The sequence below is a fragment of the Schistocerca americana genome, chromosome 5 (assembly GCF_021461395.2).
Source record: "Schistocerca americana isolate TAMUIC-IGC-003095 chromosome 5, iqSchAmer2.1, whole genome shotgun sequence".
Taxonomy (NCBI): domain Eukaryota; kingdom Metazoa; phylum Arthropoda; class Insecta; order Orthoptera; family Acrididae; genus Schistocerca; species Schistocerca americana.
In genome coordinates this window covers 567190088-567217275 of record NC_060123.1, presented here as the reverse complement: position 1 = coordinate 567217275, position 27188 = coordinate 567190088, and the positions used below count along the sequence as shown (strand labels likewise).

The window sequence follows — 27188 nt, the reverse complement described above, 5'->3', positions numbered from 1 at the left end:
AGGCTCTCAACTAAAATAAATATCACACACAAAAGATGAGCTGTGGAAACAAAATGTCTGCATTCATATTAGGAACAATGGTTTAAGACAAATGATTACATGCTACTTGCAAGAAAAATTTAGTTCTATCAACAACAAAAACATCTTACACTTTGGATACCATGTATTTGGAGAAGTTCTCTTATGCAACGTCCTTCTCCTCACTTTTTTTTCCATCTTTTTAATATACTTGCCACTTTCCATCATAAATACTCCAAATTAAGTTTTCAATTACTTCAGAGATTACATGAACAACCACGCTAACTTACATTTCATGAATATCTGTTTACTCTCCTGTATTATACTGTTGTTTTGCTTGCCATTTCTTCTCTATTTCACTTCTCACAACTAGCTCATCATTACTAATGATAAAAAAAATCATCATTACTAATGATAAAAAAAGGTCAGTACACAAATCAAGGGAACTCCTCAATTAAGATCAACAAATGTAACAACAATTGTAAAAAATGCAATAGAATTAATGCAAGATTGCCATAAAAATTTTAAAAAGAAAATCTCATCTTACTGTTTCAGAACATTAGTTTTCTAAGTCAGGAACTAAGGTTAAATGAGAGAGAGTGAAAAGGAGGCAAAAGACCAAGTCCTCTTATATCTCATCATTGCTCCTTTTTTCCTCTCTAACTTGTTCCAAACAAAATTCACATAACTGGATATTCTACACCATTTATCAAATGTTGTTATTTTAATAGATACAGCTATCGGCCATTTTTTTGTGTATTTTTGTTTATCCATATATGCATTTTAGTCTTTCACTCATCATCAATTGGCATAATACTGATACATACCCAAATCTTCAGTAGGCCTAAGTACACCATTAAAACATAAGAAAGCAAGCTGAATGCTGCTGCTGTGCTATGAAAAATGACTATATGCCTGCTGTAGATTTAGGTAAGTATTATGCCAACAGAAGATGAGTGAAAGCCTGAAAATACTAACAGCTAAACAAAATTGTTCTTTTGCACAGAGCAGCTCCAGCACCCAATCTGCTTTCAATGTTTTAATACCTACTGATGATTCAGATATGTATTATACCTACTGAAGATGGGTGAAAGGCCAAAATGCATATTGGCATAAACAAAAATACATACAAAAAGTAGCAGGTTGTTGTATTTCTTAGCCAAGGAGCTCAATGACCAGAAAAAGGATAAATTATTATTTATCAAATGTCTCAGATTCATCAGAATTTCCACACTGGTTCTTTACTCATAACAGATTAAATAATCTTTGTACATTCTGTGCTATAATTAAAAAATTTACTACCAGATCTTGTTGTTATTTAGCATATAACTCTTTCTCAAAGTGAAAAGGCAGTGTTTTATGCGACAGAAAACTAGCTACTGGCCTCTTTGACAATATTTCAGATGGAACAAATGCAGGAAGACACAACTTAATTATGAAGGGAAAAAGCATTTTAGAGCTAAACAAAGAAGGAATGAGCTTATTTTTTAACAGTTTAATATCAAGTTATAAAAGTGAAATGGAAGAAGCTTTGCAAACAGGTCAGCTTCCCGCTACCCCAACACGGTTAACTAAGTATGATTATCTTCCTCATAAGCAACCAAAATTAGGGAATAAGACAAATACTTCAGTAAGATGGAAGTTTACAGGCATAATAAACAACATTTATTAATAATAAAAAAAAAAAAAAAAAAAAAAAAAAAAAAAAAAAAAAAAAAAAAAGAAAAGAAAAAAAAAAAAACACCACACAGCATAATTTGGATATTGGAAAATAAATGTCACTCTCGTCTAATGAGTGATGTTAAATTTGACTACTTATCTACCTCTATCCACACTACTCTCTTGGTGCAGTCATAATAAAATGTACTGTTATCAAACACATATTCTCCTTCCGGAATTTCTTTATGGTTATCTAATTTGTTATCGAGGAATTTAAACATTTAATTTGACTACTAGTTTATTAGACTTTGCTTAAAAAACCTATGATGTTCTCTGAATGTGATTAGGAGTAAAACTCTAATAGCACTATTTAAACATATGGTATTGTAGACATACTTTCACTATTAAGACTAACACATTGGTTCTATTTGTGAATGTTATGAAAAATAAGTAAGAGTACGGTTTACGATCGGATTGGAGAAAGATGGTGTATGAAATCAACTGCACCTTTCCAAAAGAACCATACTGGCATTTGCCAAAAGCAATTCAGGAAAATTGTGAAGAAATTAAATCTGGATGATGGGAGGGCAACTTGCACCACCATCTTCCCAAACGTGAGTCCAACAGATTAACTGTAGCATTCAACACCATTTTGCCACCTCACAACCAAACTTACCCTAGACCTTGGATACTACAGAACAGCGTGCCATCACATCTAAGATTTTGTATTCACATTTGTTGGTTCAAATAGTTCAAATGGCTCTGAGCATTATGGGACTTAAATGCTGAGGTCATCAGTCCCATAGAACTTAGAACTACCTAAACCTAACTAACCTAAGGACATCACACACATCCATTCCCGAGGCAGGATTCGAACCTGCGACCATAGCGGTCAAGCGGCTCCAGACTGTAGCGCCTAGAACCGCTCGGCCACTCCGATCGCCCACATTTGTTGGCTTTGCCAACTAAAAACTAAAAAGCCATCTTCCAACTTAATCTAGATCTCAAGTTATCCTAAAGATCTGCCTGTTACTTCAATATACATTCCAAAAAGCAACACAGATGCAAAAGAAATATTGCATTGTTCTATTATTTTTCGAGTTGAGCATGTATGATGTCACAACCACATCATCATTACATTATGGGATGAGAGTGACATCCACTGTTGGCAGATTCAGTTGACACAGTCCAACATCTTATCATTGCATCACTTCACTTAGTGTTACGAAGCTCTGGACATGGGTGTTTCTGCCAGCATTATTCTTCAACACAATCTAGACCTTTCCTGTTCTTATAGTACAGTCAGTAATACTCACACATGTGACTGGTCTTGGCAAGTAAGCATTTTATTACATCCTTTCCATCAACACGTTTGGCACTGATGGATTTTATAAATTGTGTGCATTTTATCAACTGGATTTTTATCAAGACATATATGTGTGTGGAGTGCCTTTTATGCTTTGACTTCATGTAATGAAACACGACAATTTTATAACAAGTTCTATAAGATAATATGATGGCAGCCTAGGACTGCTGAAAACAGTTCAGTTATCTTGGAACCATAAAAGCACCTACACTGCGATCACGGTATATAAAGTGTGTTCTTCATTTTTAACCACACAGATCACCATATAGCACAACCATACAGATCACCACACAGAGTAGATAGATATAAGGTGGTATGTGAACAAGAGAGATTCAGTACTCATTCTCATTCAGGTAAAATTATAAAGGATAATGGGAAACCATATATCTTCTGCTACACACAACATGGTGGCTTGACGTGTGGTGTAGATGTCGACATGCCGTTTGCTTCACATCTCCTGTGCAGCAAGCTACGTAAATTTAAGTATTAACTGTGTTTTTCTTACTTGTCACTTCTTTTTCCATGTGTTTTTGCTTTTGGTAAGCTTTAATTTTTGAGTACTAGTAATAGTGTTCCATAGATTTCGTGTTTGTTTCGAATACAGTCCAGAGACAGTTAGTGTTTATTTTCATTGTTTCCAACAACAAGTGTCTAGTAACCACAGTTTAGTCAACTATCAGCCGTCTTTAGTGAATTAGCAATCTAGTTAAAAGTTGATTACTTAACTCTCTACCATAAACTGTTCATTTCTTAGGATGGATACAATGTGTGACTGCTGTGTATGGACGCAGGAGGAGCTGGCCACTGTTCGCGAACAGCTGAATGTGCTGATGGCCGCAGTCAGCTGCCTTCTGGTGGCGGCCTCGGAGTGTAGTGGCACTGGGGAGTCTGGTGTGTCGCATGGTACACCCCAGGTGTTACATGCTTCACCCACGGTCCCTGCTGTCAAGACATTTTTGCTGGTACCGGGAGCAGTTGGCCCACCATCTCCCCAAGGGGAGATGGCATTCGTGTCACACAAGGTGGAGGGTCTATGTGGAGGCTGGCCGTGTGGCATTGCCCGCTCTGCCTGTGAGTGCACATGTGGCCGCTCCTTCAGCAAGGTCCGAGCAGGCACACATGGGGAGGAGTTTATTAGTGACTGGGATCTCGAATGTTAGGCAAGTGATGGAGCCCCTTAGGGGAATAGTGGAAAGGTCGGGGAAGAAGGCCAGAGTTCACTCTGCTTGCTGGGGGGGTCACATCCGAGATGTGGAGGAGGGCCTGCCAGTGGCGATAGAGACCACTGGGTGCACCCGACTGCAAATTGTTGCTCATGTCGGCACCAATGACTCCTGCCATCTGGGTTCAGAGGTAATCCTCAGTTCATACGGGCAGTTGGTGAAGGTGGGAAAGCCTTGCTCGCACTAACTATTTGTAGTGTCGTTCCCAGAACCGATCGCAGTCCTCTGGTTTGGAGCCGAGTGGAAGGCTTAAACCAGAGGCTCAGACGATTCTGCGGAGATCTGGGGTGCAAATTGCTCGACCTCCGCTATCGGGTGGAGAAATCTGGGGACCCCAGAATAGGTCAGGCGTGCACTACACGCAGGAAGTGGCTACAAGGGTAGCAGAGTATGTGTGGAGTGCACATGTGGGTTTTTTAGGTTAGAGAATTCCCTCCCTAGGCCCGACAAGACACCTCCTAAGACACGACAAGGTAGTAGTAGGCAAAATGCAACAGGGAATAACAATATTAACGTGCTAATAGTAAATTGCAGGAGCGTCTATAGAAAGGTCCCAGAACTGCTCTCATTAATAAACGGTCACAATGCCCACATAGTACTAGGGACAGAAAGTTGGCTGAAACCAGATGTAAACAGTAATGAAATTCTAAACTCAGATTGGAATGTGTACCACAGGGACAGGCTGGACAGTGAAGGGGGAGGCGTGTTTATAGCAATAAAAGGTGCAATAACATCGAATGAAATTGATGGAGATCCGAAATAAGAAATAATTTGGGTGAAGGTCACGGTTAAAGCAGGCTCAAACATGGCCCCCTGGCTCAGCAGCAGTTGTGGCAGAACATTTGAAGAAAAATTTGGAAAATATTTCGAGTAGATTTCCTGACCATATTATAGTTTTGGGTGGAGATTTTAACTTACCAGATATAGACTGGGAGACTCAAACATTTATAATGGGTGGCAGGGACAAAGAAACAAGTGAAATTTTTTTAAGTGCTTTATCTGAAAACTACCTTGAGCAGCTAAACAGAGAACCGACTCGTGGCGATAACATAATAGACCTTCTGGTGACAAACAGACCCGAACTATTTGAAACAATTTACGCAGAACAGGGAATCAATGATCACAAAGCGGTTACGGCATCGATGATTTCAGCCATAAATAGAAATATTAAAAAAGGTAGGAAGATTTTTCTGTTTAGCAAAAGTGACGAAAAGCACATTTCAGAGTACTTGAAGGCTCAACACAAAAGTTTTATCTCAAGTACAGATAGTGTTGAGGATCAGTAGACAAAGTTTAAAACCCTCATACAATATGCATTAGACGAGTATGTGCCAAGCAAGATCATAACAAATGGAAAAGAGCCACCATGGTACAACAACCTAGTTAGAAAACTGCTACAGAAGCAAAGGGAACTTCACAGCAAACATAAACATAGCCAAAGCCTTGCAGACAAACAAATATTACACAAAGCAAAATGTAGTGTGAGGAGGGCTATGCGAGAGGCGTTCAATGAATTCAAAAGTAAAGTTCTATGTACTGACTTGGCAGAAAATCCTAAGAAATTTTGGTCTTACGTCAAAGCAGTAAGTGGATCAAAACAAAATGTCCAGACACTCTGTGACCAAAATGGTACTGAAACAGAGGATGACGACTTAAGGCCGAAAAACTACATGTCCTTTTCCACAGCTGTTTCACAGAGGAAGACTGCACTCTAGTTCCTTCTCTAGATTGTCGCACAGATGACAAAATGGTAGATATCGAAATAGATGACTGAGGAATAGGAAAACAATTAAAATCGCTCAAAAGAGGAAAGGCCACTGGACCTGATGGGATACCAGTTCGATTTTACACAGAGTACGCAAAGGAACTTGCCCCCCTTCTTGCAGTGGTGTACCGTAGGTCTCAAGAAGAGCACAGCGTTTCAAAAGATTGGAAAAGGGCACAGGTCATCCCCGTTTTCAAGAAGGGAGGTCGAACAGATGTGCAGAACTATAGACCTATATCTCTAATGTCGATCAGCTGTAGAATTTTGGAACACATATTATGTTTGAATATAATGATTCTTCTGGAGACTAGAAATCTACTCTGTGGGAATCAGCACGGGTTTCGAAAAAGACGATTGTGTGAAACCCATCTCGCGCTATTCGTCCACGAGAATCAGAGGGCCATAGACACGGGTTCCCAGGTAGATGCCATGTTTCTTGCCTTTCGCAAGGCATTTGATACTGTTCCCCACAGTTGTTTAATGAACAAAGTAAGAGCATATGGACTATCAGACCAATTGTGTGATTGGATTGAAGAGTTCCTAGATAACAGAACGCAGCATGTCATCCTCAATGGAGAGAAGTCTTCCGAAGTAAGAGTGATTTCAGGTGTGCCGCAGGGGAGTGTCATAGGATCGTTGCTATTCACACTTTATATAAATGGCCTCGTGGATGACATCGGAAGTTAACTGAGGCTTTTTGCAGATGTTGCTGTAGTATATCGAGAGGTTGTAAACAATGGAAAATTGTACTGAAATGCAGGAGGATCTGCAATGAATTATTGCATGGTGCAGGGAATGGCAATTGAATCTCAATGTAGACAAGTGTAATGTGCTGCGAATACATAGAAGGAAAGATCCTCTATCATTTGGCTACAATATAGCAGGTCAGCAACTGGAAGCAGTTAATTCGACAAATTATATGGGAGTAGGCATTAGGAGTGATTTAAAATGGAATGACCATATAAAATTAATCGTCGGTAAATCTGATGCCAGACTGAGATTCATTGGAAGAATCCTAACGAAATTCAGTCCGAAAACAAAGAAAGTAGGTTACAGTACACTTGTTCGCCCACTGTTTGAATACTGCTCACCGGTGTGAGATCCGTAGCAGATAGGGTTGACAGGAGAGATAGAGAAGATCCAACGGAGAGCAGTGCACTTCGTTACATGATCATTTAGTAATCGTGAAAGTGTTACAGAGATGATAGCTAAACTCCAGTGGGGGACTCTGCAAGAGCTCGGTACGGGCTTTTGTTGAAGTTTCGAGAACATACCTTCACCGAGGCGTCCTACGTGTATCTCGCGAAGAGACCATGAGGATAAAATCAGAGAGATTAGAGCCCACACAGAGGCATACCAACAATCTTTCTTTCCATGAACAATACAAGACTGGAATAGAAGGGAGAACCGATAGAGGTACTCAAGGTACCCTCCGCCACACACCATCAGGTGGCTTGCGGAGTATGGATGGAGATGTAGAGACCATAATAAGAGATCAGCATCAGAAAAAAATAAATCAACCTAGAAAGCAAAGCCCTGAGGAACTTGAATGCTGAAGCAGATGGAGGTAGGACAAGATACATAATATGACATTCTTGGATGAACATAAAATCTAAGGGAAACACTCTTTTTTTAAGATACTGACCTTAAGTGGCACACAAACATGTAAGTCACTGGTTGCACATTCTGTACTGACCAAACTCAAAAACGTGTAGGATATTTTTGCTTTTTTCTGTCACATGCCTTGATAATCAACAACAATTTTGGAAAAATGAAACCAATAACAAAAAGAGAAGTACAGCATGATTTAGGTGAGTTAAATGTAACAAGCAACAAATCGAATACAGAGAAGAAGACTGTAAAATGTAGAGATATGAGACAAACTAAAAACACATGGTGTCCCTGGAGGAACGGCCAATATTCGGGGATACGACAGGAATGACCATTTGAAGCAAAAGTAACTGGTAAACATGGGCTCTAAAATGCATACCTTAAGAGCTACACTATGCGATCAAAAGTATCCAGACACCTGGCTGAAAATGACTTCCAAGTTCGTAGCACCCTCCATCGGTAATGCTGGAATACAGTATAGTGTTGGCCCACCCTTAAGCCGTCGGCACACGGACCATGCTGTCGAACGTTAACGTTGAGCGCGCCAAGTTCAATATGCTGCTGGACGCTCAGGAACGATGCGACTTGTGCATACCGTACGTGGGCCTCAACGTGGTATACGCGATCGCAACACACTCCAGCGGCAGTTGTTCCTAGTAGTTCGTAAATCACACTACTTACTCAACGGGCATGCGTAAAATTCCCACTTTAGCTCTATTAAAACGCACATTTTCTCAATTGTCCACGAAAAGGAAAGTACCATGCCCAATCAATAAGGACACAGGCTTATAACAGTTCCATTACAAACAGCGAGGTACAAGTTGGAATACTTCTCTGCATACGATAAACATTATTTCATCATTCCCACATTTTAGTAAAACTCCAGGGTCAGGCTTACTTGATCACTGTTCCTACCCAGTAGCAGAATCCTTGCAACATGTGAATTACGAAGCGTAAAAGAAAAAGGAACAAAATAACTTTATACAAGTAGCGCAAGCTGTCCTGTAGATTAAGCCAATCGAACAAAGTCACCCCTCAGAAAAAGGTGAACTTATATTTACATAACATCAAATATTATAGTGTATACTTATATTACACTAATAATAAAGTATCACAACCTAATAATGCGAATGTTAGGAAAAAAAATTTTTGTAGTGTTAAGACGCGAACCACCACCCCAACAAAAAGAGCTTGGGCAGAGACGCTAACCATTACGCTAAACTCCTAACACCCCTGGCGTACTTAATCATATTCTATTACGGCTTGCTAAAACCATTAATCGTAGATAATTATGTTACTAATTGAAATTTAATTATAACAAATTGTACCAAGAACAATGTGTTTTTGGTGGATCTTCAGTGTGTCGGTGCCTTCAACTCTCATAATACGCAGGTTACAATAATTCTTTTGCCACGAATACGATGTTCCTCACAATTTTATTGGAATGAATCACACAACTAACAACGGGTTTTTCAGTGATTCTCAATTTGCTGGTGCTCAGAAACGGCATATATACATATAGGTTTGAAATGAACGCCAATATGGCGCCTCACAACTCTGTACTGATGGGAGACGGCGTGTGTGTGACGTAGGTAGCGCTGTGCCATCTCATTGGTCAACGCTCAGACGCACGCTCAGAATATCTGACATACCAGATATTGCTCTGCACGTTCGGAAAGACTCCCGAACGTGCTATTCCACGCTATGACGTCAGAAACTCGGCACGCTCAACGCTCAACGTTCGGATGCACGGTCCGTGTGCCGACGGCTTTAGTCTTGATCACAGCTTCCACTCTCACAAGCATAATAATAATAATAATAATAATAAATCCCGTGGAGGCCCGGGAAAAGAATAGGCCTCCGGTATGTTCTGCCAGTCGTAAAAGGCGACGAAAAGAACAAACCACTAATAGGGCTAACCCCCCTTTTAGTGTGATTAGTTGGTTCAGGACAGAACTAATGAAGCCTCGGACAAGCGCCGTCATGGTCGGGGACGACGCTTAAACCCTATGCCCACCCACAACGGTAACGACACTGCTAGCCAACTGGAAAATGATTTAAATCCAAATAGAGGTGTTTTGCAGGATATGCTTCCTGCAACCACCCTAGAAGGAAAACAAACACAGAGGATGAGATGGTCAGATGAAGTTAATCGACACCTCATGTTCTGTTATTACCAAGCAACAAACCTAGGAACCAACACAACTGGATACAGATCACAAGTATACACAACATTTATTACCAGATACCCAGAATTAAAATTTTTAACAGAACAACGACTAGCTGATCAGATCCGTGTAATAATAAAAAAATAACAGGATACCCCAGTCAGAATTAGATAACATCAAACAACAAGTACAACAAATACTGGAACAAAATAATGTGCAATCAGAAGAAGAAGAAAATACAGTAATGGACTCAAACATCCCAGAGCAAACAAACAAAGAACAACACGCACCAATTAAACAATCAGAGGAAAACGAAATCTTAAGGCAGCCACCAGAACAAGCACAAATAGAACACAAAGTGACACAGATATTAGATATAGAAGAAAAATTTCAGCTAACATATATAGAATACAAAGACACAAATACAGACATTAGACCATTCTTGCATAGACCACCAAATAACCCACAAGTCGAAACAACAATAAAAACTATCAACACAATCATACACAACAAAATAAATGAAAACACAACTATGGAAGAGTTACAACTACTGGTATATATAGGAGCACTCACTACACTAAGTATACACACTAGGCAGAGATCAGAACCAACCAACACACAGGAGAAACCCACAAAACCAGCATGGCAACACAGGCTACAGATCAAAATAGAAAAACTGAGAAAAGACATCGGACAGCTAATACAATTTATAAGAATTGAAATCTCGGAAAAAAAAAACGAAAAAGGTTAGGTAAAATCTCACAACAAGAAGCGACAGAGCAATTAGACGAAAAGAAGCAGAAATTACAAGCATTCGCCAGACTCAGAAGATACAAAAAAAGTGAAAATAGAAGGAAACAAAACCAAACATTCAACACAAACCAAAAGAAATTTTACCAGACAATAGATAACACACACATTGAAATAAACAATCCACCAAACATAACAGACATGGAACACTTCTGGAGCAACATATGGTCAAACCCGGTACAACATAACACGCATGCACGGTGGATACAAGCAGAAACAGACACATACAAGATGATACCACAAATGCCTGAAGTGACAATTTTGCAACATGAAGTCACCCAAGCAATTAATTCTACTCACAATTGGAAAGCCCCTGGAAATGATAAAATAGCAAATTTCTGGTTAAAGAAGTTCACCTCAACACATTCACATCTAACTAAATTATTTAACAGTTACATTGCAGACCCATACACATTCCCCGATACACTTACACATGGAATAACTTATCTGAAACCTAAAGATCAAGCAGACACAGCGAACCCAGCTAAATATCGCCCCATAACATGCCTACCAACAATATACAAAATATTAACTTCAGTCATTAAACAGAAACTAGTGACACATACAACACAGAACAAAATTATAAATGAAGAACAAAAAGGCTGTTGCAAAGGAGCACGAGGATGTAAAGAGCAACTGATAATAGATGCAGAGGTGACATATCAAGCTAAAACTAAACAAAGGTCGCTACACTACGCATACATCGATTACCAAAAAGCTTTTGATAGTGTACCCCACTCATGGTTACTACAAATATTGGAAATATATAAAGTAGATCCTAAATTGATACAGTTCCTAAACATAGTAATGAAAAACTGGAAAACCACACTTAATATCCAAACAAATTCAAATAATATCACATCACAGCCAATACAGATTAAGCGTGGAATATACCAAGGAGATTCATTAAGTCCTTTCTGGTTCTGCCTTGCTCTGAACCCACTATCCAACATGCTAAATAATACAAATTATGGTTACAATATTACTGGAACATACCCACACAAAATCACACATTTGCTATACATGGATGATCTAAAACTACTGGCAGCAACAAATCAACAACTCAACCAATTACTAAAGATAACAGAAGTATTTAGCAATGATATAAATATGGCTTTTGGAACAGACAAATGTAAGAAAAATAGCATAGTCAAGGGAAAACACACTAAACAAGAAGATTACATATTGGATAACCACAGCGACTGCATAGAAGCGATGGAAAAAACAGATGCCTATAAATATCTAGGATACAGACAAAAAATAGGAATAGATGATAGAAATATTAAGGAAGAGCTAAAAGAAAAATATAGACAAAGACTAACAAAAATACTGAAAACAGAATTGACAGCAAGAAACAAGACAAAAGCTATAAATACCTATGCTATACCAATATTGACCTACTCATTTGGAGTAGTGAAATGGAGTAACACAGACCTAGAAGCACTCAATACACTTACACGATCACAATGCCACAAATATAGAATACATCACATACATTCAGCAACAGAAAGATTCACATTAAGCAGAAAGGAAGGAGGAAGGGGATTTATCAACATAAAAAACCTACATTATGGACAGGTAGACAATTTAAGAAAATTCTTTCTAGAACGAGCAGAAACTAGCAAAATACACAAAGCAATCACCCACATAAATATATCGGCTACACCACTACAATTTCATAACCACCTCTACAACCCTTTAGATCACATAACATTAACAGATACAAAGAAAGTAAATTGGAAAAAGAAAACACTACATGGCAAGCACCCGTATCATCTAACACAGCCACACATCGATCAAGACGCATCCAACACATGGCTAAGAAGAGGCAATATATACAGTGAGACAGAAGGATTCATGATTGCAATACAGGATCAAACAATAAACACCAGATATTACAGCAAGCATATTATTAAAGATCCCAATACCACAACAGATAAATGCAGACTTTGCAAACAACAAATAGAAACAGTAGATCACATCACAAGCGGATGTACAATACTAGCAAATACAGAATACCCCAGAAGACATGACAACGTCGCAAAAATAATACATCAACAGCTTGCCTTACAACATAAACTTTTAAAACAACACGTTCCTACATACAAGTATACACCACAAAATGTACTGGAGAATGATGAATACAAATTATACTGGAACAGAACCATTATAACAGATAAAACAATGCCACATAACAAACCTGACATCATACTCACCAATAAAAAGAAGAAATTAACACAACTAATTGAAATATCCATACCCAATACAGCAAATATACAGAAGAAAACAGGAGAAAAAATTGAAAAATACATCCAACTGGCTGAGGAAGTCAAGGACATGTGGCATCAGGATAAAGTTGACATTATACCAATTATACTTTCAACTACAGGAGTCATACCACGCAATATCCACCAGTACATCAATGCAATACAGCTACATCCAAACTTATATATACAACTTCAGAAATCCGTAATTATTGATACATGTTCAATTACCCGAAAGTTCCTAAACGCAATGTAACATATACCGTACAGTTAATAGGAAGTGACGCTTGATCAAGGTCCGCATCACTTTCATTCCGAACCAGACCTAAGGTCTGAGAAAGGAAAGATAATAATAATAATGGTTTATTTGAAAGTACATACAACATTAAAAATCCTTGATGGAGTACAAACGTTTAGCAATTAACAGCTGCTTTAATTTTATTTTAAATATGTTTCCTTTTAACATTTTTATGGTATTTGGCAGTCTGTTGTAAAAAAATCTTCCAGCAGAAAATGGATTATGATCGGTTGCTTTTTTATTTCTGAATTTTATGTGGTAATCCTCTTTCTTCCTTGTATTATAACTATGGATATCACTATTTATTATACTGTGCTCCATATTTTCTTTTACAAACAGTATAGTCCTTAGAACATATAATGAATACACTGTTAGTATATTATACTTAATGAAGTATTCCCTACAGGATTGACGTCTGCTAATATTCGCTATTATCCTAATTGCTCTCTTCTGGATTCAAAAAGCCCTATCCATGTATACCATTGGTGCCCCGCCCCAAATCTCAATACCGTATTGTAGGTGGGAGTGTATAATACCAAAATAGATTTGTCTTAAGACTGGTGACGCTATTATGCTAGAAAGGTGTTTTAGCACGTAGGTATATTACACGAGATTTTTTTACACATGTAGCTGATGTGCTCCTTCCATGTAAGATGTTCATCAACTATAATACCCAGGAATTTGTGTGTATCAATTGTTTCAATTGATAACTCTGGCTCAGTATCCACTTGTCTTGATTTGTAATTTAGCATAAACTCCATTAAAATTGTCTTTTCCTTATTTAATGCCAATTTATTTTTAGTCATATATTCTGTGATGAGGCTTGTGTTCTTCATATTATTTTGCACTGCTAGCTGTTTTGTAGGGCCCCAGCTTATGAAGGAGGTGTCGTCGGCATAATTCACAAGGTCTGCATTTTTTTGAATTATTATATCATTGATGTACACAATGAACAGAAAAGGCCCAATAATACTTCCCTGAGGGACTCCACAGTTAAGAATTTTATAAGATGATTTTACTGTTTGTATAAGTCCCCCGGTTGTATGATACAACTCAACACATTGTCTCCTGTCATCAAGGTACGATCTTAACAAATCTAATGCCACTCCTCTGACCCCATAAGTTTCTAACTTATGTAGAAGAGTGGAGTGATTTACAGTATCAAAAGCCTTAGACAGGTCTAGAAAGGTGCCAATAACTTTGTTTCCATCATCAAGTTTATTCAATACTGCTTGAATAAATGTGGCTATGGCTGTTATTGTAGACTTGCCCTTCCTGAAACCGTGTTGAGAACTTTTTAATATATTGTACTTAGAGAAAAATGATTCCATTTGATCAAGAAATAGTCTTTCCAACAACTTACTAAGTTCTGATGTCAATGAAATAAGTCTATAATTTTGTACATCAGTAGTTTTTCCCTTTTTATGCACTGGTCTTATTTCAGTGACTTTTAACAAGTCAGGAAATGACCCCTGTCTGAAAGAGCTGTTTATTAAATGTTGCAGGGGCTTTATTAACTCATTACTGTATTCTTTCAGAAATTTGGCTGAGATGTCATCCCAGCCACTGGATGTACTTGCTTTTAAGTTGGAAATGGTTCTCAGGATTTCCTGTTCTGTAACACACCTCAGGAACAACTAATTACTGACATTAGTGGGATTTAACACCTGGTGGTGGGTTGATCACATCCTCCTTACTCATCTTACTAAATTGATCTATGAATCTCTCGCATACTTCTTTTGGGTCACTAACCATTTTTTCATTGCCCCTTATTATTATGTTGTTACACAATGCCTTGTCATTCCCCCCCACTTTCCTTCTTTACTATATTCCACGCTGTTTTGCTAACATTACAGGATTGACTCATCTGTTCTGCATACTTCTGTGCCTTTAATGTCTTAAATGCTTCCCTATAGGTTTTTCTACAGGCTTTATATTTAGACTGAAAGTACTGCAGTTTGGTGTCTTTAAACACAATATATAAATCATTAATGTCATTCTTTAATTTCATCACATTAGGGGGGAGTTTAAGATTCCTGGAACTGCCAGTTTTCTTTAGTATTTTGACCCTTGGGCAAACTTGATTTAGAGAATGGGTTAATGTTGTATAAAATATTTCTCACTTTTTATTAATGTCTTCTGTTGCATATAGGCCTACCTGATACCAGTTTATGTGTGTCGGTTTTTCCTTTAATGCATGATAGTCAAGCTTTCTTTTATAAGTAAATTGTTCCTTATGAGATACTATTTCTTTGTCAGTGTGAAGCTCTAGGACTAATGCACTATGAGCCGAAATGTGGTTCTCAACAGTTCCAACTACAAGGTCCTCCTTACTTAAGTTTGTAATAACATGGTCAATACATGTCTGAGAGTCACCTGTAATTCTTGTTGGTGTTGGATTCAGGTGGTTGTAATTATAGTACTGTAATATATCAATATATCTAAGGTAACTTACACTATTAGTTAAGGAGTCAATGCTCACATCCCCTATTATTATAGTCTCTTTCTTATGAGGTGAGAGTTTATCAGTAAGTTCCCCTAAATGACAAAAGAATTCTTCCATGTTACTGTTAGGGGATCTGTACAGGCTAGCTATTATTAAACTGCTATATCTGAGCTTTATTCTTATGGCAGCTATTTCAAAGACCATCTCACATGCAAGTTTTTATCTATCCAATCAATTTTTTCGCACTGGACATTATTTTTGACATAAATACCAGCACCACCACCTTTATGTTGTTCCCTACAATAGACACTGACAATTTTATAATTACTTAAATTAATGCTGCGTAATTCTTCAGTTTTGCACCCTAGTTCATTCCCAAGATAAATATGAGGGCTACTAACACTTAGAAATTCGTCAATTTGTTCAATTTTATTGGTAATATACTGGACATTTTGCGATATTATTTTGATTTTACTGTGATTTGCGATGTTGACAAGTACTTCGCCTTCATGTATGTATGGTGAAGGTCGAGTTAGTCTAAAAAGATTTCTGTCGGACTTCTTTCAGTTGTGAACAAACTGTTTATATATATTAAGTTTTTCAGTTCGATTCTTTCTTTTATGATTAAATTTAATTTTTCACACAAATAGTGTTTTGCTGCATAATTTAAGTGCAATCTGTGGGATGTATGTTTTCCTCCAAACATTCAATCATGTGCTGGCAGGTTTCTTGGGGAATTGCAGCCCATTCTTCACAGAGTGCTGCACTGAGGAGAGGTATGAAGTCGGAGCTCCAAAACATTCGAAAGGTACTCTATAGGATTCAGGTCAGGACTCTGTGCAGGCCAGTCCATTACAGGGATGTTATTGTCGTGTAACCACTCTGCCACATGCCATGCATTATGAACAGGTGCCCGATTGTGTTGAAAGATGCAATCGCCATCCTTGAATTGTTCTTTAACAGCAAGAAGGTGCTTAAATCATCAATGTAGGCCTGTCCTGTGATAGTGCCACACAAAACAACAATTGGTGCAAGCCCCCTCCATGAAAAATATGACCACAACATAACACCACCGCCTCCAAATTTTACTGTTGGCACTAAAAACGCTGGCAGATAATGTTCACCGGGAATTTGCCACACCCACATTCTGCCATTGGATTGTCACATTGTGAACCGTGATTCGCCACTTCACGCAATGTTTTCCACTGTTCAATCATCCAATGTTTATGCTCCTTACACCAAGCAAGCCGTCGTTTGGCATTTACCAGCATGATGTGTGGCTTATGAGTAGCTGCTGGACTATGAAATCCAAGTTTTCTGACCTCCCGCCTAACTGTCATAGTACTTGCAGTGGATGCTGATGCAGTTTGGAATTCCTTTGTGATGTTCTGCATGTTACACATTACAACCCTCTTCAACTGTCGGTGGTCTCTGTCAGTCAACAGAGGAGGTCAGTCTGTATGCTTTTGTGCTCCACATGTCCCTTCACGTTTCCACTTCACTATCACATCGGAAACAGTGGAACCAGGGATGGCTAGGAGTATGGAAATCTCACGTGCAGAAGTATGACACAAGTGAAACCCAATCACCTGATCACGTTCAAAGTCTGTGAGTTCCGTGGAGCACTCCATTCCGCTCTCCCACAATGTCTAATGAGTACTGAGGTCACTGATATGGAGTACCTGGCAGCAGCTGGCAGCACAATGCACTTAATATGAAAAAATGTTTGTTTTTGGGGGTGTCTGAATACTTTTGATCACGTAGTATATGAGCATGTGCTCATGTTTGCTACTGTGAAATGCATCTCTCATACTGAACAAGTGCTCACAGCTCTTAAGATACACATTTTAGAGCACTTTTTTAATTCGAACGATTATTCCTGTCATACAGCTGAATAATGGCCATTCCTCCCAGGACATACTGTATTTAAATGAAAATTATACTCCTTTACTGATGAAGAAAGGGTAGCCAGATCGGAAATAGTGAAAAAGTTTTGGGAACAGAAGAAGAAGAGCAAGGGGAAATCAGAAAATTCTCTCCATCTGATGCCCTGAATACTGTGGTGTAAATGGACAATTCGCATGCTCCAATGTGGATATAAACTACGTAAAGAATTTTTTTAATGTGGATAATGTGTTAGTCATCAATATTCAAAAAACTAATTAAGGTAACGTGATAAAATAAATAATAAAATAAAGTACACCAACCTGCAAGTGGACTCTTGTAAGACCTTTGCGATTGCTGAACTCAAAATTACTTCTCATCAGAAGATACAATATGGCACAGGATTCTTGTCTTATTGTTGACAGTCTGCTATTACAGCACCTTAGCAGCTCATAGCATAGTCTTCCACAAAGGACTGCATCACCTGTTAATTCAAGCCTTACATTCAGAATACAGGTAACTGCTAAAATATTCAACATTCTTGAAAAAGTGGTCAATGGCTCCAAACAAACTGGTTGGAAATTAGAGAGTAAGTCTTTTACATAATTTGATATCCATTACTAGTAATAAAAAGCACCATTCAGGCAATAATCATCCATTTCAAGTTAAACATTTCTTCCTCAAATCATAATTTCCAATGCACTCCATGTCTCGAGGAGTAACTAAATCACTAATCTGATCACTAAAGATAAGGTCATATTTCCTTTATCAACATTGCTTGTTAACAATTTTCTTTGAGTATTCTGAATCAACTTAGCCTCAAACATACAACATTGAAATCCCTTAGCATTCTTATCACAATTTTACTTGGAACTCCACTAAAACTGTGAGCAATTTTCACAGTGTGAGTTGCAATGTGCACCAATAATACAGCATAATGGAATACAGTATGCTTATTTTCATATCAGTGTCATACAGGACAGTTTTTTGTGCTTCATTAAAATCTGCAATGTATGTTTCCAGCATTGTGAGACCAATGTGTTCATTTTTCCTGATCTAATACAAGCAACAGCTATTTTTGCTGTTGTTATGAAATTTAGAAATGTGTATCATCTAATGCAGAGTAACCATTAGTAAGGCAAAAACAATCAGGGATCTGAGGCTACCTCGAGAGTAACAGCAGAAGCTGATGTTTGTTTTACTTGTCAGGTTCTATAGATACTCCCTGTGCAAGCAAATGGAAGGCAAGTATAACTTGCCTTGTCTACCAACTTGATAATAGACGTATAGAAAATGGTAACTATAGCTTAGCAAAAGACCATATTAAGGACTGAAATAGCAGGATTTTATCTTTTTGTACATTGTTCCAGCTTTGTTTACAGAAGCACTAAGTTGTAGATATAATATTTTAGATAACGTCCAATTGAACTGTGGGAAAAACAGTATTTCAACAAGAAAACACAATAACGAGTAGTAGACTCCAACAAAGATGACAAGTTTCAAAGATTTTCTGATTAATATCCCACTACTCTAGCAATATGAAAACACAGAGAGTAACAGCGATAGTATCTGCGTAGCACAGCTCTACTTTCAGCAACCACAAATCCAAGGGTTGCGGCAAACAGGTCACATGGGGATGGCTGCTGGGCTGCTACAGGAAATAAATACCAAGCCCAGTAGCTGGAATGGCAGTCTGTATCTTTATGACAATTCTGGCTTTGTTCATCAGTACTGATTTAAGCTCACATTACTTGCAGTTACAGTGTTCGAACATCAATCTTGGTTTCAAAACACTATGTAGCCAGTACACCCCGTGTCAGGTACCATCACAAAAAGTTGTTCCAAATTGGAATGGTTGTCAAAACTGACAAGCTTTTGCAAGTATTTCTTAAGATCTTGGAAGTTAGATGAAAATGACTTATGGCGATACCCCAACAGAGGTGGCTCAGAGAAAACACTGGGAATCTATTTCAACACTACCACCATATCTAAACTTCTAGTCCACAGATATGTAAAGCAAAATTCAAACTGTAGTATCACGTCTTGTGATAAGAAAAATCAATGTCTTCTGTCAAGATCTTAGAGACAACTGCCAAAGACAGTTTCTGACACAGACTTAATTAAGTACATCACGTATGAACCTGAATACAAAGATGACAGATGCTGTAGATATTAACCTCTCAAGCTGGGAATCAGCTCACGGGCCACGAGCACCTGCACTAGCTGTGAGACGACCACACACTTGCTACTCGTATATCTATGCCATCTGTTGATAACAACTGACACTATTTCAGCAGTTAAATATAGGGGAATCTGTGCTGGCATAACGTTAAGATCTTTGTCGCATTGAGTGAGTACACACAAATCAAAAACTACAGTCTTTTCTTGTGGGTAGGGAAAGAGTATGAAGTGGTACGTGAAACTATCGAGAAGGTTAATTAACAAGGAACAATTCAACACACAGCAATTTTTTTGTTTAACAGTCTACATAGAAGACAAAGGAAGAAGTACATGTAAATTTCTCATAATGTAAATGCTGGAAACTCCTGGGAAGAGACTTTGTGGTATAACTCTGTTTCCAAGATTTACTCAAAGTAAACCAAACTGAAAGTTAATTTTAGCTGATTAGGTTCATTTTAAATGTCTAATTTTAACAATTTATGAACACTTCATTAATTTTAGACAAATGACCCTTGCTCTATGGCATGCAGAAACTACCACCTTGAAGGGTTAACACCAATTCTTTGTAACAGTAAATTGTAGAAACAGCAGTAAATGCTGAAATAGGCTTTTTGCATTTATAATACTTAAAGCATATGGTTGTAAGCATTTGCCACTTTAATCGTCTTTACTGTAAACCAGACTTCTTACCTGTCTCCTTTTAACTTATTTGTTGGTTTTGTAAATTGATACTCTAAAATGTCAACACTAATTTGTATAACAGTTTTGGTGTGTCTTATTGAAAGTAATTCTTACCTTTAAATAATGCGACAGAGAAATTGTTTATATATGCTCGCAAAGCTGCAAAAACATGCCGGAACAATGTTTCTGACTGACCAACTTGAAGGAATGACAGATAAATATCAAACAGCTTCTTCATTACAACATTATCTCCCTCAGTATCCAGCAAATTGTCTTTAAAGTGCAGGCAATATAGTCCTAAAGCATCCAAAGCAATCAGTCCAACTTCAGTTGCCATGTTTGCCTCCAAAAGTGCTTGGTAAAGTTTACTGGAATCATTTTCTGCCACTGAAACAATGAACAGCAGCAAGTTGTCAGTGTTTATGATTCATACAAACAACACACTCAAATTACATTTCGGTGATGGCAATACAAATCTTGTATAAGAACGGGCTAGAAGCTCCAATCTCAATTCATAACAAATTCACAGTGATCATCAGACACACTGAAGCAACAACTGTAACTACAACAACTACAAGATAATTAACAATGAAAGAAATAGAATAAATGAGTCTTTGTTGTAGGCACTAAAATATCTTCTGACGGGCATAAATGAATAAATAAAAAGTTCTCTTCAAACAATACTGCTGTTTTACTGTGGCCCTGTACTTAAAGGTAAATGTGAATGGATGCAAGCTAACATCATATGATTTCAGAACCACTGAAACAAAACATGGATTGATCTTCACATCAATGTTTGTATACACAATAGCTATACAAAATCCAGTGTTAAGTCCTGGCTTACAGGTTACTGAATGCTTAGTTTAATAGCTTTTTTTAAATGCTGTACCATAGCAATGGACACAGAAAGACCAAAGCTATCAGTATTTCTCAGATGGTGGAAGGAAATATCGCAAGTTTCATCACACAGTTTGAGACTCTATTAATGCAGTTACACAGAATTAACTGCATCATCATTATTTGTGAAGACTAATATTGATGTTCTATCTGATATTATGTGCCATGGTGGTCCAGTAGGTGGAGGGCTACACTAGCTCTGGAGATACCAGGTTTAATTTAGGTAAGAGTGTGGATTTTTCCTCATTCCAGTCCCTCCAGGACAGCTACACGTTCACTCAGCCTGCTATCAAACTGAGTACCTGGGTGGTAAAAGAAGGCTGGATGATGGGCTTACCACACTCCCCCTCCTAGTACCATGACAAACACCACCCTGCACTCTACTTGCACTCAAGCCAGAAATCCACTTAGGCGCTGGGGGCCAAAGACTATACCTGTTATCTCATATTACTGTTTGAGAACATCTCAAATTGTTTATGTGCAGTACTGGATTATGACATCTCAGCTGTAAGTCTCATTTGTGATTTTCTGTCAGAAGGGAGTAACTGACGGAAGTCCAGAGTTATATGCAGGGTTCCCATGGAAGTGTTATAGTCCTCCTGCTATTCTTTATGCAAACGATTTAGGAGCTCTCATATTGTCTGAATATGATGCTGTTATTTACCATCTAGTTAGGTCATCAGAGGATCAAACAAAATGATTTAGATAAGATGCCAGCTTGGTGCAAAAAGTAGTAACTGACACTGAATAATAAAAAGTGTGAGATCCTGCATCTAAATACTAAAAAAAATGCTGTTGTATTTCAGTTATACAATAAACAACACAAACTTAAAAGGCTGTCAACTCAACTAAATACCAAGGGATTACAATGATAAACCACTTAAATTGGGACCATCTGGAAGTAAATGTTATGGGGATGGTGAACCAAAGGCTGTGCTTTATTGGCAGAACACTTACATGATGCAACAAATCTAGTAAGGAGACTTCTAACACTATGCTTGTCAGTCCTCTTGTGAAGTATTGTGGCATGGTATGGGATCCATACCAGATAGGACAGACAGAGAATATCAATAAAGTTCAAAGAAGTGCAGCTTGTTTTGTGTTATCACATAATAGGGGAGAGTGTGTTTTGGACATAATAAGCAAACTGTGATGGTACACATTAAAAACACATTTTGTTCACCTAGATAGAGAGAAATGTCCACAGTGATATAATAAGAGAAATCAGAGCTTGCACAGAAAGATTTAGGTGTTCATTTTTCCCATGGGTTATTTGAGAGTGGAATGACCAAGAAATAGTCTGAGAGTAGTTCAACGGTTTGCGAAAAACAGAAATATCTATTACAGAGAAATCATGAAGATGCACAAAACAAATTTTCAGTAAGAATTGAAGATCATAATGTAACAGACATGGTCAACTTGTTTTTTGTTCCCCAATTGTTTTCAAAGTTTTGGATATATAAATGGCTATAACTGATGTATCTTTTTATTATGATTAATTGACCATAACAAAATATGGCGATCAACTGACAATCATATTCATATACTAAAGGAAAAATACTATTCAATATTATCTAAGTAATCACTCACGTCATAATGTTTGAAGAGATCTTGTGAGAGCAACATTGATTGCCAAATGATTTACAAAGCAAACACTGAAGATAAAAAAACTAGTCTTTTCTTAAAGATGTTACAATAAGCACTTTGAATTCTTATTTTCTTAAAATAAACTGAGGTAAAATGATGTAAGGACATGGGACACACAACATCTGGAGATAAAGTATCTCAAGCAGGGAAGTGAGAGAGCTACTTCATTCAGAGAAAACAAAGAGTTAAAACCCCACTCTGACAAGAATTTTAAAATCACTCAGCTTTCAATTAAAAAACAAACAAACAAACACACGTACTGTGTGGTCTCTCTCTCTCTCTCTCTCTTTCTCTCTCTCTCTCTCTCTCTCTCTCTCTCTCTCTCTCAACCCAGTACAAACAATCTGGAACCTTATTACACAAGAAGTTACAAATAAAACAAGTGAGGCAAATGAAACTGAGTTCAAAACAACAGTAAGAAATTAGACTCCCATTTGGGTGGTCAGGAGGTTAAAACCCCAAATGGTGATCCTAATTGTGATTTTCTAAGGTTTTCCTGAATTGAATACAGAAAACACCATGAAGGTTCTTTTGAAACTGATGTGTCTAATTTCCTTCAAAATCCAAGGTTGTGCTCTGTCTCAAATAGATGACATTAACAATATTTCTTTGCTTTGCTTAAAACAAGTACAAATAAATAATTTTCAATGCCATAATTTTGTAATGCTCACCTAACTGCTGCATATTCTCTCTTCCAACACTGCTGCTTCCACTGTGCGTATTAAATGCTTCACCATCACCAGAAAAATCTGGAGGTTGCATTCGAGCTGGTAAAGTCATCGCCTTAGTTGTTCCCGGTTTGCCACTTGCTCTTCCAATAATCTGACGTTTCCCAATATATTTAAACTGATGCAAGCACATCCTGGAAACAAAATTTCAATATTGTGAGACAGCTGATAATGCATGAAAGTTCCTAAGTACAAAAATTGTTACGTTACTATAAAATGTAATGATGATTTTCAGAAAGTAGGGAGAAGAGGCAGTGCCCCCTTAGGGAAGAAAGAAAACTCACTCAATACACCTGAAGAAGCTGAGTGTATCTGTCTCAGAGCACTGCTGCCACCAGTTCACTAAATATTCATCTCCCAAGTATTTTACAACAAACATGAAGCACAGCAAAATATCTTTCACTTCTGATGCTTGCAGCTTGTCACATCGAATGGGTTGTGAGGTACTCACAGACCTTTGAAAAGAAAAGCAAAATTCATAAATAAGTATTTAACTTCAACAAATAGATAAACTGACAATATTGGATTTCCCATTGATAAATAACACCATTATTATATCTAAGTACAACAACAATTTCCATGTGCTCATGTGGTATAGCTTACAATTTACTGCTAACTCAGTAAGTGATACAGCTTATAGTGTACTGCCAATTTCTTGCAAATTGTATCTCTCCAACCAAATATTTTTATATCAAATGAAGAAATGAAAATAACAGGAAATGTGAAACGTACAGAATTCATATAATTTATGAATATCCTTACTAGCTACAGACAAGAAAAATTCATTTCATTTTATGGCCAAATATCCTATTATTTCTTGCCAAATTCAGTGTTATTTTTTGCCGATATTGGTCTTATTCTTTAACAGATTGACATTATTTTTTACCAAATTTTTTGTTACTTTTGCCGTATTCGATTTTATTTATCCAAATTCTTTAGTTATTGCCAGAGTTTTAGTTATTTTTGCCAGATCATTGTCATTTTTGCCATATTCATTGCAATTTTTGCCAAACTCATAGTCGTTTCTGTCACATTTACCAGATTTGTTGCTATTTTTAACAAAATAGTGCTTTTTTGTTTGGAAATCTCAATATCATTTTTCTTTTTTTTTTTTTACATGTTCAGTGCAATTTCTCTGCCAAATTTAATTACAATTTTGGTGTTTTGATTTCCAACTTTTTTTTTGACAGTTGCTGATTTTTTCATAATCAGTGTTGTTTTTTGCCAAATTCGTGATTTTTGCCAAGTTCTATGTTTTTATGTCAAATTTGCCATTTTTTGCCAAATTTGGTGCTTTTTGGAAAAATCAGTATTATTTGTTACTAAATACGGAGTTATTTTTTGCCAAATTCAGTGCTGCTTTTGTCATCACATCAATGTTTGTTATGCGGGAAATGAACTGCTATTTTAATTTAAACATGAGCCTCAGCCTGAGGTGATCAGAAGTCAAAATGGAATTTTAATATTCGATAACTATTAGTTATGAATATTAGTAAACTGATGTCCTCAAATTCATCACATTTTTGTACAGTAAAATTACAAATGTCGCGATATCTCTCAAAAACCATCAATTTCATGTTATTTCACTAAAACCCACTAATCTCGTGTTTTCGCATTCGCGAAATTTTCTTGTCACTATAAATAGGAATAATCACTGTACTCAGTCAGCATTACTAGTGAAGAGGATGATCTTATGTTAATTTGTTGAAGCCATTCAGTTTATTTTTATGGGATATTTTACAACTATTTATATAACTATCATAATTGTTCTCAAATTCTGGGGTCATACATATACCACGACACTTTGTAAATGTAATGCAATTAATGATAACAAATTTTTTAAAATTTGTGTCAAACTTTAATCGAAAGTAATTTTTTATTTAATTACCAATTTTGACCATTAATGATCATTTGCAAATTTGTCTATGTTATTAAAATCTTATAAAAACCAAATTTTAGCAAAGAATGATAGCATCCAAAAATATAAAACATGGTATATCTAGAACACATTGTATGTGATCTATACAACTGAGCCAGCATGTAGCGCATGTACAATTGTTTGTCTCTTAGATTTATCGTGTTTTATATTTTCTTATAGTGACATTCTTAACTAAAAAATTTGTGTTTTTTACAATATTAAATAATACATGCCAACCTGAAGATGAAAGATCAACTGAAAGCAAAATTTGATAAATTTCAACGTCTAAGGGTGGTGCAACCTATTGTTGCTCTTGTTGTTGTTGTTGTTGTTGTTGTTGTTGTTGTCTTCAGTCCAGAGACTGGTTTGCTGCAGCTCTCCATGCTACTCTATCAAATGGTTCAAATGGCTCTGAGCACTATGGGACTCAACATCTTAGGTCATAAGTCCCCTAGAACTCAGAACTACTTAAACCTAACTAACCTAAGGACATCACACACACCCATGCCCGAGGCAGGATTCAAACCTGCGACCGTAGCAGCCTCGCGGTTCTGGACTGCAGCGCCAGAACCGCACGGCCACTGCGGCCTGTGCAAGCTTCATCATCTCCAAGTAACTACTGCAACCTACATCTTTCTGAATCTGTTTAGTGTATTCATGCCTTTGTCTGTCTCTACGATTTTTACCCTCTGTGCTTCCCTCCAATACTAAACTGATGATCCCTTGATGCCTCAGAACATGTCCTACCAAATGATCCCTCCCTCTAGTCAAGTTGTGCTACAAATTCCTCTTCTCCCCAATTCTATTCAGTACCTCCTTATTAGTTACGTGATCTACCCATCTAATCTTCAGCATTCTTCTGTAGCGCCACATTTCAAAAGCTTCTTTTCTCTCTTTGTTTAAACTATTTATCATCCATGTTTATCTTCCATACGTGGCTACACTCCATATAAATACTTTCAGAAAAGACTTCCTGACATTTAAATCTATATTCAATGTAAACAAATTTCTCTTCTTCAGAAACGCTTTACTTGCCATTGCCAGTCTACATTTTATATCCTCTCTACTTCAACCATCATCAGTTATTTTGCTCCCCAAACAGCAAAACTCATCTACTACTTCAAGTGCCTCATTTCCTAATCTAATCACCTGATTTAATTCGACTACATTCCATTATACTCGTTTTGCTTTTGTTGATGTTCATCTTATATCCTTCTTTCAAGACACTGTCCATTCCGTTCAACTGCTTTTCTAGGTCCTTTCCTGTCTCTGACAGAATTACAATGTCGTTGGCAAACCTCAAAGTTTTTATTTCTTCTCCATGGATTTTAATTCCTACTGCAGCTTTTTCTTTTGTTTCCTTTACTGCTTGCTCAATATACAGATTGAATAACATTGCAGAGAGGCTACAACCTTGTCTTACTCCCTTCTCAAACACTGCTTTCCTTACATGCCCCTTGACTTATAACTGGCATCTGGTTTCTGTACAAATTGTAAATATTCTTTCACTCCCTGTACTTGACCCCTGCCACATTCAGAATTTGAAAGAGAGTATTCCAGTCAACATTGGCAAAAGCTTACTCTACATCTACAAATGCTAGAAACATTAGGTTTGCCATTCCTT

At 37.3% G+C, this 27188-nt stretch overlaps 1 protein-coding gene across 1 annotated transcript in view; it reads right to left on the bottom strand.

The window, feature by feature from the left end:
* LOC124615809 (dedicator of cytokinesis protein 9) overlaps positions 1 to 27188 on the bottom strand; it is a 343132-nt gene that overhangs the window by 57776 nt on the left and 258168 nt on the right. Inside the window, exons 25-28 of the mRNA XM_047143949.1 lie at positions 23931 to 24101; positions 23590 to 23780; positions 20489 to 20761; positions 17836 to 17996 (exon numbers count right to left, since the gene is read on the bottom strand). Of these exons, the coding sequence (XP_046999905.1) occupies positions 17836 to 17996; positions 20489 to 20761; positions 23590 to 23780; positions 23931 to 24101 (796 nt within the window). The remainder of the gene's footprint in view (positions 1 to 17835; positions 17997 to 20488; positions 20762 to 23589; positions 23781 to 23930; positions 24102 to 27188) is intronic.